This window comes from Arctopsyche grandis, chromosome 3 (assembly GCF_051622035.1).
Source record: "Arctopsyche grandis isolate Sample6627 chromosome 3, ASM5162203v2, whole genome shotgun sequence".
Taxonomy (NCBI): domain Eukaryota; kingdom Metazoa; phylum Arthropoda; class Insecta; order Trichoptera; family Hydropsychidae; genus Arctopsyche; species Arctopsyche grandis.
The window spans coordinates 27739704-27754946 of record NC_135357.1 but is presented as its reverse complement, the minus strand read 5'-3'; the positions used below and the strand labels follow the sequence as shown (position 1 = coordinate 27754946).

At 33.5% G+C, this 15243-nt stretch overlaps 1 protein-coding gene across 1 annotated transcript in view; it reads right to left on the bottom strand.

Annotated features, from left to right (window-relative positions):
- Positions 1-15243, bottom strand: part of LOC143909522 (ribosomal protein S6 kinase alpha-5-like) — a 51907-nt gene that overhangs the window by 21739 nt on the left and 14925 nt on the right. Inside the window, exons 4-7 of the mRNA XM_077427533.1 lie at positions 8410-8543; positions 8053-8137; positions 6650-6765; positions 5384-5572 (exon numbers count right to left, since the gene is read on the bottom strand). Coding sequence (XP_077283659.1) covers positions 5384-5572; positions 6650-6765; positions 8053-8137; positions 8410-8543 — 524 coding nt within the window. The remainder of the gene's footprint in view (positions 1-5383; positions 5573-6649; positions 6766-8052; positions 8138-8409; positions 8544-15243) is intronic.

Genomic DNA, 15243 nt, shown 5'->3' with positions numbered 1-15243 from the left:
ACAAATCCTAAAAATAATACGAACAAAACAAATATACATATGTAGGTTAAACTTTTCTATTCTCCAGACAATCTGTTAGTGGGTGACTTTCAAATATCTACAAAATAGTTTTCCCAGTGCTGTTGTTTGTTTTGTTAAGAGGACCACTACGATACACAAGTTTATTTTGATAAAGAGAAGTAGCGATGTGCTCGAACTTCTGCAAAATTGTATATAACTAATTTTGATAAACACGTACATACATGGTCATAATATAATTCTTCGCTATGAAGTCTTCGATATTCTTGACAATCAAACTCGAGTAACTCCGGTGGGCACGAACAGTGCACCTGTCAACAAATTTCATAAAAAAAAAAACAACAACATTCCAAGATCAACCAAGATCAGAAAAAGAAAACACTAGACAAACAACGATTTTAATCTCCAAAACGAAAAACGAAACTTTTCACAAAAGAAAAGCACCCTAATTATAACTATGAGCGCACACAACCTCTCATACAAAAAAAAAACACTCCAACAAGAAGAATACGAATCAAATAATTAATTTCAGTGGCTTAGAAAGTAATTCAATGATCAAAACAGTTATAGAATAAATCTACTGATGCTGAAAGTGTTCTATTGAGAAATTATGTTATACATTCCAAAAGTTCTGAAACTGTGTGTGGGAAAAACCAGAGCTTAATAGTTGATAAAATCATGTGAGATTTATTATCTCAACGATGCGAAAGTGAACGTTGTCCGCACGAACGTTTGAACTTTAACACAGAATCATCTAGAAAAATGTTTTTAATCTCTGGCTTATTGCCCGAACGCTATTTGAACATCGATTTAAATCCCCTTTGTCCCAACCAAGTGCTGTGGAATCATAAAAAAATCCTTGTAAAAATCAACCGACTCCTTTTTATTATTTTCTTTAATTAACAGTATCACGATGTGTGTCAACTAGAGTTTCCAATTTTATTGAAGTAAATCCACTAATAAATTTAAATTTAATAACTTATTTATAAAAATCATGATTTTAAATAACATTATAAATAAAATCGTTAAATGGCGTTATTTTGATGTTTTGCGGTCAAAACCGATTGTTTCATCCGTTTTATACTTCTCAATTTTCATGAAATTCATACACATACACTATTTTTGTACTTTATTTTCATTTACACCTCTTTCTTTACCTATAATTCAATAAATTGAAATACAAGTCAATTTTTAATTCCTTTTTTTATATTTAAAAAATGCTATTATTTTTACTAGTAACAATTTAATACGTTGGCAAGAAAAGTTGATGTTACTAAAATCGTTCAAGTTAGAGTCGGAGTCGAATTATAAAATAAAGTCGGAGTCGGTAAATTTTGATCCGATTCCACAGGCCCTGGTCACAACTATTAAACCACTCGCCATCAAACGAAGACAATAGAAAGAGTTAGGTAACAAAATAATTTCTATGTTTACAACAAAAGTTAAATGTACTTTTTCTGTAAATTTGACCTCATTGAAAAATAATAAGAAACTAACCTATTTTCTTCATCGTACAAAGTAAACTAGCACAGAAAATGCTATTTTCCAGGACGCAGAGCGGGCTGCTTTGGACATTGAACTTTCATTGTTCACAAGCATGGACGATAATAACCAACCATGTACATATGTATACATATTTCAAACAGGAAAATACAATCAAATTGTTTTGAATAAGTTGCCGTAAGACAATCATAAAATAAACATTACAATCTTCAATACTTTGTACGTATATACCTACATGAAATGACACGTTTTTATTATCATCAGATTTTATCAAGAGCAAAAATACACTAGCACTAGAATGCAAAAGGGTTGAGCAACACAAGATCAAAAACAATGTTTCGAACCTGAAAAAAAAAATACAATGACAAACAAGCATGACAGGTCTGTATCTCGAATGCAACTCCCGCTCCGCGAATGATTCAAACTAACGCATCACGGTTGACCGCGTGCCAAAGTTTGTGCGAATTGCAAGCGTCCTATCGAACAACGACCGAGAAGAATTATAATAAAAATATATTTCACGAAAATATTGTGCACGTAAACACGAACGTTCGAAACTATAAAGCGAACGAAAACAAAGCATTGGCAAATTAGTCGGCGATATCGCATCGAATACGCGGTAATCAATTCATAATTTATCGCAAACGCGTTTACAATTCCACTAAAATATTATTGAACATTGCATATGTATTCCATATAGGTATTTACGAAACACCTGTATATCATTCCCGTATACAGACAAAATAACAAATAAATGATTTATCAACATACAAATATGTAGGTATGTATATTCAAAGCTTATTTGGATAGTTTTGATAAACAATGTTGGGGTGAAATGGACAATTACCATTTAATCAATGCGACCGATCTTAGTTTAACTCTTCCAAGACTGCGATATTGAATTCAAGGCAAGATAAAGAATCGAATCCGATAGATAAGCGTTCAAATCGATACATATACGGAAGTATTGTTTACGAAGATAAGTCGATCGGTGATATGAAATGCAAAACTTGTGACTAATTTTGCAATTATCTATGGATTCTACATGGATTTTTTTTTTGAAATTGTCATATTCTATTTCGCAGGGGAAAATTAAACGAAATAAATACAAATTTCAATTATTGTAACGTGTTGTTGTTTTGGGTATGTATATGTATGTATGTAAAGAAACGGGACATTGTCGACATTCTTTCCGTCAGCATTTTATCGAACTGAGTCATTTAAAAAATGAACGGATCGCTGACGAAAACTGTAACAAGTGAGAACGTTAATAAGATAATATTAAACATATTTGTGAAATAATAAATATAATATCGTAATTCATATCCTAAACATTTCACTATGCCTCAGCGAACATATTTTTTGTATTTGTGTGGAAAGAGATTATAATCAAATGAAACTGTTTTTGGGGGATTATTGTAATTGGCTGAACGCGTCAAGAAAATTTGCGCAAAAAATAAATATTATGATGAGGAAGGCACCATATCGTCCCATCTCTACTTTCACCTTTCCTTTGGGATGCTGAAACACTACACGAAACTATGAATGGGCCTGTACTATAAATAAGGGTATCCGTATGTCATAAATAGAGGTAGGACCGGAAGCGCGCCGTCTATTGTTCCATTATTGTAAATGCTTTGTAAAAAAGGTTCGGCAAACCTTTAACAATGCATTTACAACATGTGAACGATGGACAGCGCGCTCTGGGTCCGCTCTTTAGTCATAAATGCCCTTTAAATTGAGTATTTTTCTGGATTCAATACATTCTATATAAAAAAATTTAATTGTGTCAACGTAACGTCATTTTGCAATTCAATCAACTGAAATTCTAAATTTCCCATATTCATTGGAAAAATCATTGCGATGGTTCTTGCCTTGGACATTATTTTCATTTATAAAGGTGATGATAAGAAACAGCAAATTTTATGAAACAGTCATAAACTTTTTCTTAAATTGATCATATTTTTCTTGTCTTAAATTCTTTTGAATATATGTCACATTATTATCCTTTCTCTCAATTGTTCATATCAATAACTCTCAATATAACTCTCAAAACCTAACATATTCTTTGCTCAACCATGTGACTACATTTTACATCAGCAAATCTTTGTGATTGTGTGTCTCAATTTCTTCCAAAATAATTTAAATTTTTCTTCTCTGACTATCTTATAGAATTAATTATTTCATTTAAAAAAATGGAAATTATTATTTTGCTATTTTCAAAATTCACAATATTGAGATTGACCGAATGTCGCAGCGCGATCTACCGGTCGAGAACCCTATTATGTATATTCACGATAGTACGTTTACGGACAAAACGTCTAACGACAAAATGGTTACGTAAGGAAGTTTTAAGGACAATGATTTTTTACTTGCTATTTTAATATATTAAATTACAAAAAGATCAACTCAATTATTCACACATTCCATAATTTAGCAAATTTTTCCACAGTCAAAACAACTAAAGCGGCGTGCAAAAATTAAAACGTTTAAACTTTCACTCACTGCGATTCGCACAGATTCATCAAGAGCGTGAAAGCACAATGTCCAATCGAGCGAAACCGAACAAATTCGACAGAAAAATTTACATTACGACCGATGAGAGATTTTTTTTATCCAAATTAGAAAATTTCAAATATATTTCCCAAGAATTTGAACACACTCGAAGCGACACCAGAGTGCACGTTTTACTAATAATTCAAACAAATCGTCTAAGATAAACACACTCTCTTGGCGAAGCCGCCCGAACGACAAGTTTATAGAAAGTGGATTCAAAAATATCATATCGATTAGAATGTTTATTTAAAAGTCGTGTTGCGCGACATTGATAGCATTAGGAGTGGTTCCACCATCTGCTTGCTCGTCGCAGGATTTATCGATTTGCACATGGCGAATCTGGTGCACTGGTACAAGTTCTCGCCATATTTCTTGGTCTTGAACCAGTTTTCGCCGCGGCGATCCAACCAGCGACACGGAAATGCGCGAATCGAACAAACACTCGCTCATTAGCCACACCGTAGCATTTACACAATTCAATCTACTACTCAAAATGGCGACCGGCTAAAAATAGCTGAAACCACTTCAGATGCATTAAAACTAATAACCGAACGAAATTACTCGTCAGTCAAGAAGAAAACAAGAAAACTTCCAATTGAATACGACGAATGCAAGCACAAAAGTAATTACATACGTACATCCATACATACATCACCATGCAATGAAAAGGGAATAATATTTGTATTACGAACAAAATTAACGAAACATTAATGAAAAATCGGAAGAAAGTGTGAACGTCCTCATTAAAAACAGATCATTGCAAGTGCACTTTAAAAATAGTTTATTTATAAAGTCTGCATATGTGCCAGAAGCTCAATATAAAAAAAAAATCGTTTGATGGCACGAAAACTAAAATAAACACAGCATACAAGGAGAAAAAATTTTGGGTATTTTGAAACTTTAAAGGATATTTAAATATAATCGCATAAGCCTATCACACTACAAACTAACCAAACTGAAAAATAAGATACATAATCTAAGATACATATTTTACAGTACAATGCCACCACCAATCACAATTTTTGTTGAAGCCTTTTATAATACACCCAGAAAATAATAATCCTACACCTTAATAAAAATGTGAGTTTTACGAGTCGATTAAGCTTGGTAATGATATTATATGGTATGATGAATGCAGAATAAACATATTAAATAAATAAATGCACGCGCTGGAGCGTCACTGACGTTGGCGACAATCGAGATCAATTGACATTTAAACTCTAGCGCAAGCGGCGGAAGCTGCGTGAAAGCTTTTTCAGTGATTTTTATTTTAATTCAATCTGTACAATAGTACTGTTTCACTTACATGATCGTGGCCATGATTGCCGGTCCGGACCACTTCGGGAGCCATGTATTCTATGGTGCCGCAGAAGCTGTACGCTCGCTTCTCGTTCGGCAGGAACTCTTTGGATAGGCCGAAATCTGTCAAAATCACATGACCCTCGCTGTCCAGCAGGATGTTCTCCAACTTGATATCGCGGTAGATGATTCCACGCTAAAAATAAACAGAAAAATATCACCAAAAACATTCCTTTCAAAGCATTTTTCTCCATATATGTATGTAAACACGACCAACATTGCCTTAGTCGAATACTTTTCAACCATTAAAATATCTACCGATCTCAGCTCATTATTCAACATACACTTAATACTCATAAATTCAATCAAGTAGGTAATAGAATGCGTTCGTCGCCATGAACAGCAAATTCAAAGCGAGTTCTCAGCATTCGCTTACAATATAGTGTGCATGTATTATGGGGCCTGTACGATTTGCTCTACGCGAGTCTTTTTTTTCTACTAAAAGGTTAAATCAATTCCGCTCTTTCTCGGAGAAGCAAAAAGCGAATAAAGAGTAGAGAAAGTCGAAAAGTCGCCGGGGGAAAAAATTAAACAAAAATGTTGAAAAATATTCCGTGATCCGACTCGGTTTTGTAACGAGCAAGAGCTGTTGCTGGCTAGAGAAGAAATCGGCCGTTGGTTTGCACGGGGGAGGACCTTGGCCCAAATGACCAACAGGCAAAATGGGTACGTCAATCTAGACTAGGCGAATTGTTCTAGCTAGATGCAAAACTCAGTATTGCACAACGCGGCAGATGGGTTGAAAATTGCAAGAAGTCGCGTGAATCTAACGAAACAACAATAGGTCGCTAATACTTCACACGCAGTTCTATAAAGTTCGATATATACAGATATAAAAACCGAAAATAATAATAAAACAAGATCTAAAAATACAATTCAGATCCATATGATATTCGGATCCATTCAAAATAGCAGCCTTGAACTTGAAATGTAAAACGCATTAAATTATTAGCGTTTTTTAAATGGAACAAAGCACCGGCAGATCAACAAGACAATTATTTAAAAAGCACTGGAGTTCTTGAGATGAACAATCGAACCGATACCGGTTATTATCATTACGTCTCGCTGTCTTACCTTGCATCTCTCTTTGCAACCTTGTCTATGACGCGTAACTGCTATACATACATACATACATAAATCGCAAATTATACAAAACTTGATATTCTAGAATTCTTCATAAACGAAAAATCGATAACTTTCAATCTAAACTCACCTTGTGGAGTTGCTCCAAAGCTAGGATAATTTCAGCTATGTAAATTGTGACTTCGGCTTCGGTGAAACGCTCTCTTTGGAAAAGATGCGTGAACAGTTCTCCTCCGCTAACATAATCTATCAAAACAAAAAAACAACCACTGAATAATTTAATACAATGTACATATTATATTATCCTTCAACTAATGAAAATCCTTGACAGTCAAGGCTATTCAAATACACGCAAGGTTGCTCAAAAATTAGCCTTGTTCAACCATCCAGATAATATGTCTTTAAATGACGGCATTATATTTATATTATGTCAGATAATGAAAGATACGAGCGTATTGTGTATTTAATACACAAATGTAACACAATTTAAATGCGCATTCATTGTTTTAAATACATCGAAGTAAGTATGTACATATTATATCTATAATAGAGATTGCAATACTGATATACCGGTTTACCGGTAAATCTGTAAATTGTGGCCCTCGGTAACTATTTAATCGCGAATTAAGTACATACACAGGCATATTATTGCGTAATATTACAATATATAATTTCGAAAGAGACTTTGGATGTAACTATTGTTGGTTCGTAGAAAGACAAATGAATATTCAAATAAATTTAAATAAAATAAAACTATTCAAATAAATTTAATAAAATGTTTACTATTAGATTGGCCACGATTAAGCGGTTTATATTACAAATACCGAGCGAAGCCGGGTAAAAACACCAGTATTACAATAAAAATCGATGCAAATGGCATATTGGGTATTAGGTAGTCTGGAATTTGTTTATTTTCGGTATTAAATGTAGTACATAATTTCAAATTGACAAATTCACTGGCAATACAGACCAACCAAACCGTTATGTCAATTTCGTCGCATCAATTATGATTTACTTTATATATATGTATTTATGACATTATTCACCTGAGATTTATTTTTAATTATTTACGATCATATCACAACCACATAAATCCACGTTTTTTCATTTACCGATAAATACCGGTATAAGGTAATTTTATTTAACCTTTACCTGTTTATGAAATTTGACGGTAAATTGTAATCAGTACATACATTATGAACGCAACAATTAAAATCTACCAGTCTTTACGTACATATGTATGTACGTACAAAAAATTTGTAATAGAACGTAATTTTGCCTAATGTATCTAGTTATTGTTTAATATCCGAACGTTTTGAATATTAATTGTTGAATACAAATAAATTTATATAAAATTTAATATTATAATACAAAGTAATAAACAATATAATTAAACTGTTGTTTATCTAATATGTAATTAATTTTATTATATTTATATAAGTTTGCATACAAACTGTTAATAGGTTAGTTCCATGACGAAAAACTACGTCAAATAAGAAACTGTTCATATTAAAAATGTATAATAGACATTACCTAAAACAAGATGAAGTCTAGCGTCCGTCTGAAAGGCGTAATGCATGGTGACAAGGAAGGGACATTTCCTAATGGCTTCCAGAACCTGAAAAACGCAAAATGAACATTTTAAAAAATCCAAGGAAAGAGATCAAAAATCTAATGAAGACATGGTGTGTAGCGTTAAATCCGAGCGAAGGTCAACTTTTTGCCTAATTTCCGACTGGCAAAAACGAAAAGTGGAAAAAAAGAAGAAAAATTACGACTCGAACGGTGGACAGAGGTCACAATCGGACGAGAAGCCTTTCAAACGATTGATCGATGGGTATGACGCGACTCTCCTGCCAATTTAAAATAATATAATTATCGTGTCCTCACCTGTCTTTCGGTCCGGGTATGCTCCGCCGTTTTCTTCTTCGAGATGATAGTGGACTTCTTCAGTATCTTCATCGCATACAGGCAGCCGACGTCTATGCCGGTCGTTTTCCTCACCAGAAAAACTTTGCCGTATGCTGTGGACAACAAACGACAACCACGATCAGAATTAGATAATACCATAGTAAAAGTCAGAGTAGGAAATAGACAAGGAGACAATGCGGGAACACCGAAATCCAAACAAACTGGGTTCACATACCGACTGCGAGCCACATGAGAATAGGTCGAGGCATTTCAATTATAGATCTAGCACCTTCTTGTGCCGATACAAAATGGTTCATTTTTGTACTTCTCCATCGTCATACAATAACTATCATTTATTTCGACTATATTACACAACACGCTTTCTAATTTTCTCGCGATGTACTGCGCTTAAGCTGTTGTATGACTTTTTGCGTGGAATTCATTTTGGGTAACTGACTTAAACTGGCAGTGCAAATTTAACAGTCAATCATGTGTCAATCAACTACAAATTACCGAAATTTTAAATAATATGGATTCAAAATAAAAACTTAATTAAACAAAAACAATTCCAGTCATTGACTTGATGTGCGGTCAAAGTTATCCTTGTCATGAACATTTGCAAATACAAAATTCACCAAATATAATCAAACAGGGAAACATTTTATAATTATGTAAATACATAGTTTTGAAAAAACATATTTTCCTATATTTGAAATATTTCTCTATGAATATGTAATACTAGTCGATGCATCAATAGCAAAGTCACATCCACGATATAATATGTTGATGATAAGCGTGTACTACAATAAATCAAACTCAATTCATTGGCTGATAGCGTCACATCAAACGAATGTACATACATACATACACTAGTTAACATATGATCGACAATCAGCCGACAAAATGAGTCCAATTTACAACAGACTTTCAAATTCGACAATTCTCAATGACAAAAAGTCAAGATCAAATTTTAATTAAAGTTCTATATCATAGTATTAAAAAATACAGTTAAAACAATTCACAAATGTATGTATTAACGTTAGAGATCGCGTTGAATTTGACCCATATTCGAAACAAAGAGGATTACCACAAAACCAATATCGAATACTTTCGCTTAACCTAGATATATGCCCAAGAAATGTTCGTTAAGAAAAAAAATATTCTGTACTGAATAAAATCATGATTATTTTTGTTCGTGATTACTTTATAGACCCATCTGAAGGCTTCAATCCGGGGCTCGAAATGGAAATTTTCACGAATGGGAGCGCTCGATAATTTTCAAAACAGGCTTTTGATTGTTTTATTGTATTATAATATGTACATTATATATGTACATATCAGAGCCGGGACTAGATATTTTGCCACCTGATGCAAACAGAAAAAAGGCCCCTATGTAATTTAATTTTTTATTAAGTATTTCTTAATATAATACTTTAAAGGCGGGCTTAATCTTAATTTAAATGGGGGGTTATACATGTCTTGTATTTTAAAAACATTATATTATATGTAAAATATGAGTTAACATATTTTTAAGATAATAATATCGGAAATAAAACATCATCCTTACCAATATGTTCAATTAAAGTAAAGTTAAAAGTATGCGAATTTTCTTTTCGGTTGTTTGGGAAATCTTGGTATAGAATATGAGCGCAATTGGCCACTGTTCGAAGAAGAGTATCTTCAAAAGTCTACATTATAAGCCGACAATTTAATAGAAAATAATCTAATTTGGTGGCAGGCTTGCTGCAAGATCATAGAAATACCGATTGCTGGTCTAAAAACTGAAACTTCCATGCGCTTCCATGTTCATTTCGAGCCCTTCTTCAATCACTATTCTGAATATGTTAAATTGATAATAAAGCTTAGATTTGATAAAAAACGACACCGTCATAAAAAGGCATAACTGGACTAATTTTCCGCGATGAAATATTATGATAGCGGTATGCGATTCATAATGAATAAGAGACCGCATATCGCGCTCGAACAAGAGCCGATAGCGAATTAAACCAAGTTTTATATGTTGATAAAGAAGACAATTTTTAATGCGATATTACACATAATCACTCTGATAAAATTATATATTAACATTAATAACCGACTAGTTTGACATAATGCAATACTAAATATACACCTACATACATATGTATGACCTCACGAAAAGTTCATCGTCACGCGACCAGCCCTTCTCACAAAAACCCACCCCAGCCTAGAGAAGGACATTAGACGCCGCACTTCAAAGGACTTGGCGGAGATGGGGTTGTGGAGGCAGGACGGTTGGGTTAAAAAATGGGGTCGTCACCCCCTAGTCTACGCCAAAGGAACGGAGCAAGGGGTAGGTCGTCTAGCCGCAAATACATCCACAGCGACGGATTTAATTGAACCAGCCCGGCGCGAAAATAGGCCAACGACGATGAACCCGAGTATGAACCTGTACCCAACGACTGAATGGTGCGATGGACGATAAGGTTTTTTTTTTCAGAGTAAAAATAACGAAAAAAAACATGCAAAATTGTCGTGTGGGAGGGCCTAGGATCATCAGCACAAAAAATATGAACCACTAACTAACCAACCGGGTGTATAAAAAAAGTCAATAAGCATTTTGATGAACAATGACTTCATACATGTACAAAACATTAATATATCGGACACCGTATAAGGAAGCCTTCAAAAGCAACAAAAATTATACGCAAATTTACAGTGAAGTCGTCGCAAAGACAGTCAAATTCTGATTGTTTTCAGAATTTTGGCGAATTCAAGTCTTCAGGTGATTTCGGTCATAGGGTTGTCTTCACCAATAGAATTAATTGAAAGTTAAATTCTGAATAAAATAATAAATTGATGATCTTTCTTAGATGTTTTTGACATTTTGGAAAATTATTGACATTGATATATTTACATATGTCCCTAGATGTACATATGTATGTAACAAGAGTAAGTGTTTTGATTAAGCTAGTTGGGAAATTTTCCAGAGATAAGAGAAACTGAAACGGATAACACCAATGGAGCATCCACGAAGAGATTGAGTGAGTTAGCTGAACATTTGTGGTGGAAAAAAGGTTGAAAATCCAATAAGTTGATACTTCAAAGGGCAGTATTTGACTCATAGAAGAAATGGGTAGAGATGTTGAGATCCTGACTCCAATAGGATTAATGAAAGCACAAAACGTTTTTTATTATGATCCTACTTGTCGCACATAATCATAAAGTTGCAGACAAACAAGAGTGGTACGCGACACTTTTTTTAGATATTATTGCACATGCATCTATGCCATCGTGATCCTTAGCAAAACTCACTCCCTGGAGTGTTTTCAGTGATATTTTATTCTTGTATTGACAGTAATCGATAAAGGTGATCACCATTTATAATGAAATATAGGAGAAACTTGTCGAAATAATAGAATTGTACGAATTAACAATGGCCTGTAGACACACCTGTCACCGATGGAGTCACATAGACGTGCCGTGCTACACTTTTGAGTGTGTTCTTACCATCAGTCTATTTATTAAATTAGCTGGAAAATGTTCTAAAGATGAGATAAACCAAAACGGAAAATACCAGTGGAGCATACGAGAAGAGATTGGAAGAGTTTCTGAACATTAGTTGTGTGGAGAAAACGCTGAAAATCCAATAAGCTGATATTCCAGAGGCAGGATTCGTGTCTTGGAAGAAATTGGTGGAGAAGTTGAGATCCTGACTCGAATAGAATTATTGAAAGCACAAAACATTCTTCAATAGCCTCCTTAACATGTATCATAAAAGTGCAGACACATAGAGTGGTGCAATTTTACATAGTTTTTCGCATGCAAAAAAAACGCTAGCACGCCGAATCTATGCCATCGTGATCCTTAGCAAAACTCACTCCCTGGAGTGTTTTCGGTGAAATTTTATCCTTGTATTGACATAGGTTTGACAGTGATCGATAGCGGCAATTCTAATGTTTGAAGAAATGTGGGAGAAACTTGTCGGAATAATAAGATCAAAGGAATTAACAATATGTAAAATGAAGACACGCGTATCATAGCTGGAGTCTACCCAGGTATGCTGTACCGCACTTTTGATTCAGACAGACCTTCGAAATATTAATTTTACACGTAAAAAATTACTTTGTGTATGTAAAGTGCTACAATAGTTTTTAGCTTACATATGTATGTATGTACAATAAAATTTGACTTGGGCATAGTCAATGTCATATGACGTATGTGCGTATGTATGTATGTAAATTTGCATACATAATATACATTTATAATATAATATTTCTCGAGCTGTTGAAATACATCTATTTACTATTTTCACCGCCCACCCTTATACTCATAGAAATATAACTTCATAGAAACATCTGTTGGGCAATAAAATGAAAAATCGCTTACATCCGAACAAAACATGCAGACATTTTACTAGGTGTGCGTACTTATTACATTTATAGTAGTATTGATTTTTGCGATTTCAAAGAGATTAATTACACAGTACAAAAATGTCACGCTGGAGATCCGAGCTTCAAAGACGCGTCCGTGTGTAATTTGGGAGATTCATTTTCGGATGATCAAATGTCTCAAGCGGCATTTAGAACGGTCAAATTATTTCCATTCACCATACAAGATTAGATACTACCACCACCAGTTTAGCACGTACAATCCGCGAAACGCTCCACGCGCGATTTATATATTTAGAAGTGCTGTGTGTTATTGCCACACGTGACTTCTATACATATTCATCGCATCCACAGACAATTCAGACGAGTTTAACGGTACGCATGAAAAATGAAAAAAAAAAAAACCAACGAAAAAGTTCGATCGGGCATTGTCGAGAGATGAGGTTGTTAAAAGGTTGGAAACGCATCGCTAATCGGATACCGTAAATCGATCTGTTAGCACAATCGTAGGAAAATTTGTACGTGTTAAGAAAAATAACGGCTATAGTACATACTTGTAAGCGCTGATATTGCGATAGACAGTTTTCCTTTAAAGCGCAAACTCCTTTCAGCAGATACGTCTTCGTTGACACATAATGGGGACGTCAATCAACGTGTTATTTTAAACAAGACAACCTTGAAATTAAACAGTGTACATGTTATTTGTCCGAACTGACAAATCACTCCTTTTGTTTAACCCTTTGAGAGTTTAAGTCAGTCTTAGAAGAAGAACACACGCAAGTGTGTATGTAACTACAGTATTATTATATGTATGCGGCGAGACAGAGAATATATTATACATAAACAATGCATATTATACAAATCTATATATTTTGCGAATTTAATTCATTTTTGAAGTACATAGTTTCGTGATAAGAAATCGCGTTGACAGCTACGTGAAGCTTCAGACATGTTCAGGGCATTAAGTAGAAAGCCTCGTGCCCTGTGCAAGATTGGATTTTTGCACCCCCTCCTATTACATATTTCACCCTTCGGTTACTAACACATTTTCACAAGTGTTCGCTCGTGAAAAAGACAATATTGTACAATTTACATAGAAACTGCAAATTTAACCCTCCGGTTACCGAGTGTCGTTTTTACGAGAATCTGAATCCGGGTGGAAAACTAGCTTTTTTAAAATACGTATAGAATATAAGTGGCAGATAAAATTTTAATACATGTTTCAATGGTGTGTTGACAGCAAAAATATTACATTTTGGATAATGCCGTTTTATCATAACAAAATTTATTCACTGCGAACAGTTTTACATTGGGGAATATGTATCTAATTGAACTTTATTTTAGATAGTATTCACTGAGTATACTGAACTTTAATTCAGCTACTTGGTACACCTTAACTTTATTTCGAATAATTTTAACGTTAAAATATGTAGATACTATTCACTTGGTACACCTTAACTCAGTGATGCACAACATGGGGACCGAACCAAATAACTTTTTTTGCGGCCCAAAATGATTTACTTCATCACCAAGTGTTTCATTGATTATTAAAAATATCTACATTCATATGTACATATGTCAAAATCCAATAAGGAATCTATACTTGCTGGATATCCTACATTGAAATATATACAATTTTAGAGTGGTTACCATAAAAAATATCAAATTATCATTTTATCATAAAATTAACTTTTTTTTTAAATTTTGTAAGACACAACCAAAAAGTATTTAATTAGATTTTGATACAATTTTTTACGTATCAATGAAACGTAAAAAATTGTAACGTTAAAGGTAATGAAAAAAAATTTCTAAAAAAGTCCATCTGTCAAAAAGGTCGAACATCACTGCCTTAACTAATAAAAACTAATTTTATTAGCAAATTACAAGGTTAACAAAATATATAAAAATAAAAAAAACGTTTCGTCACATATAACAAGCACGGTATAAGTAGATATCATAAAAAAATAATTTTAATAGAATAAATACAAACATGGCTAAAAAATATACTGTCGACTTTTTGTGATTTAGTTTAGTGCAAATAAATTAATCCCAGTGATAATAATTTTTCTCATTTGCAATATATGTACGTATGTATGTATTTGTTGAATGTTGGAATAATTTATTTAATGATTAATACATTGAACTAAAGTTGAATAATATGTTATGAGTGTGCATACATACATATGTATCTATGTACATACACATACCTATATAAAGTGAATATGGTCAAAATTAAAATACAATTAATTAGCATCCTTTTACAATTTTCCAAGTTTTCTCCAATGGTTTGCTTTTAGAATAGACTGGATGGACAGTAGGAAGAAACAATTACACATGCAGTTTCCATTTTTTTGTTGTATGGGATTTTGTAATCATCCCAAACTTACTAGAAGTTCGGTAGAAGCGATTTTCAATCCACCATTTTAGCTCAAATCTAATGGTG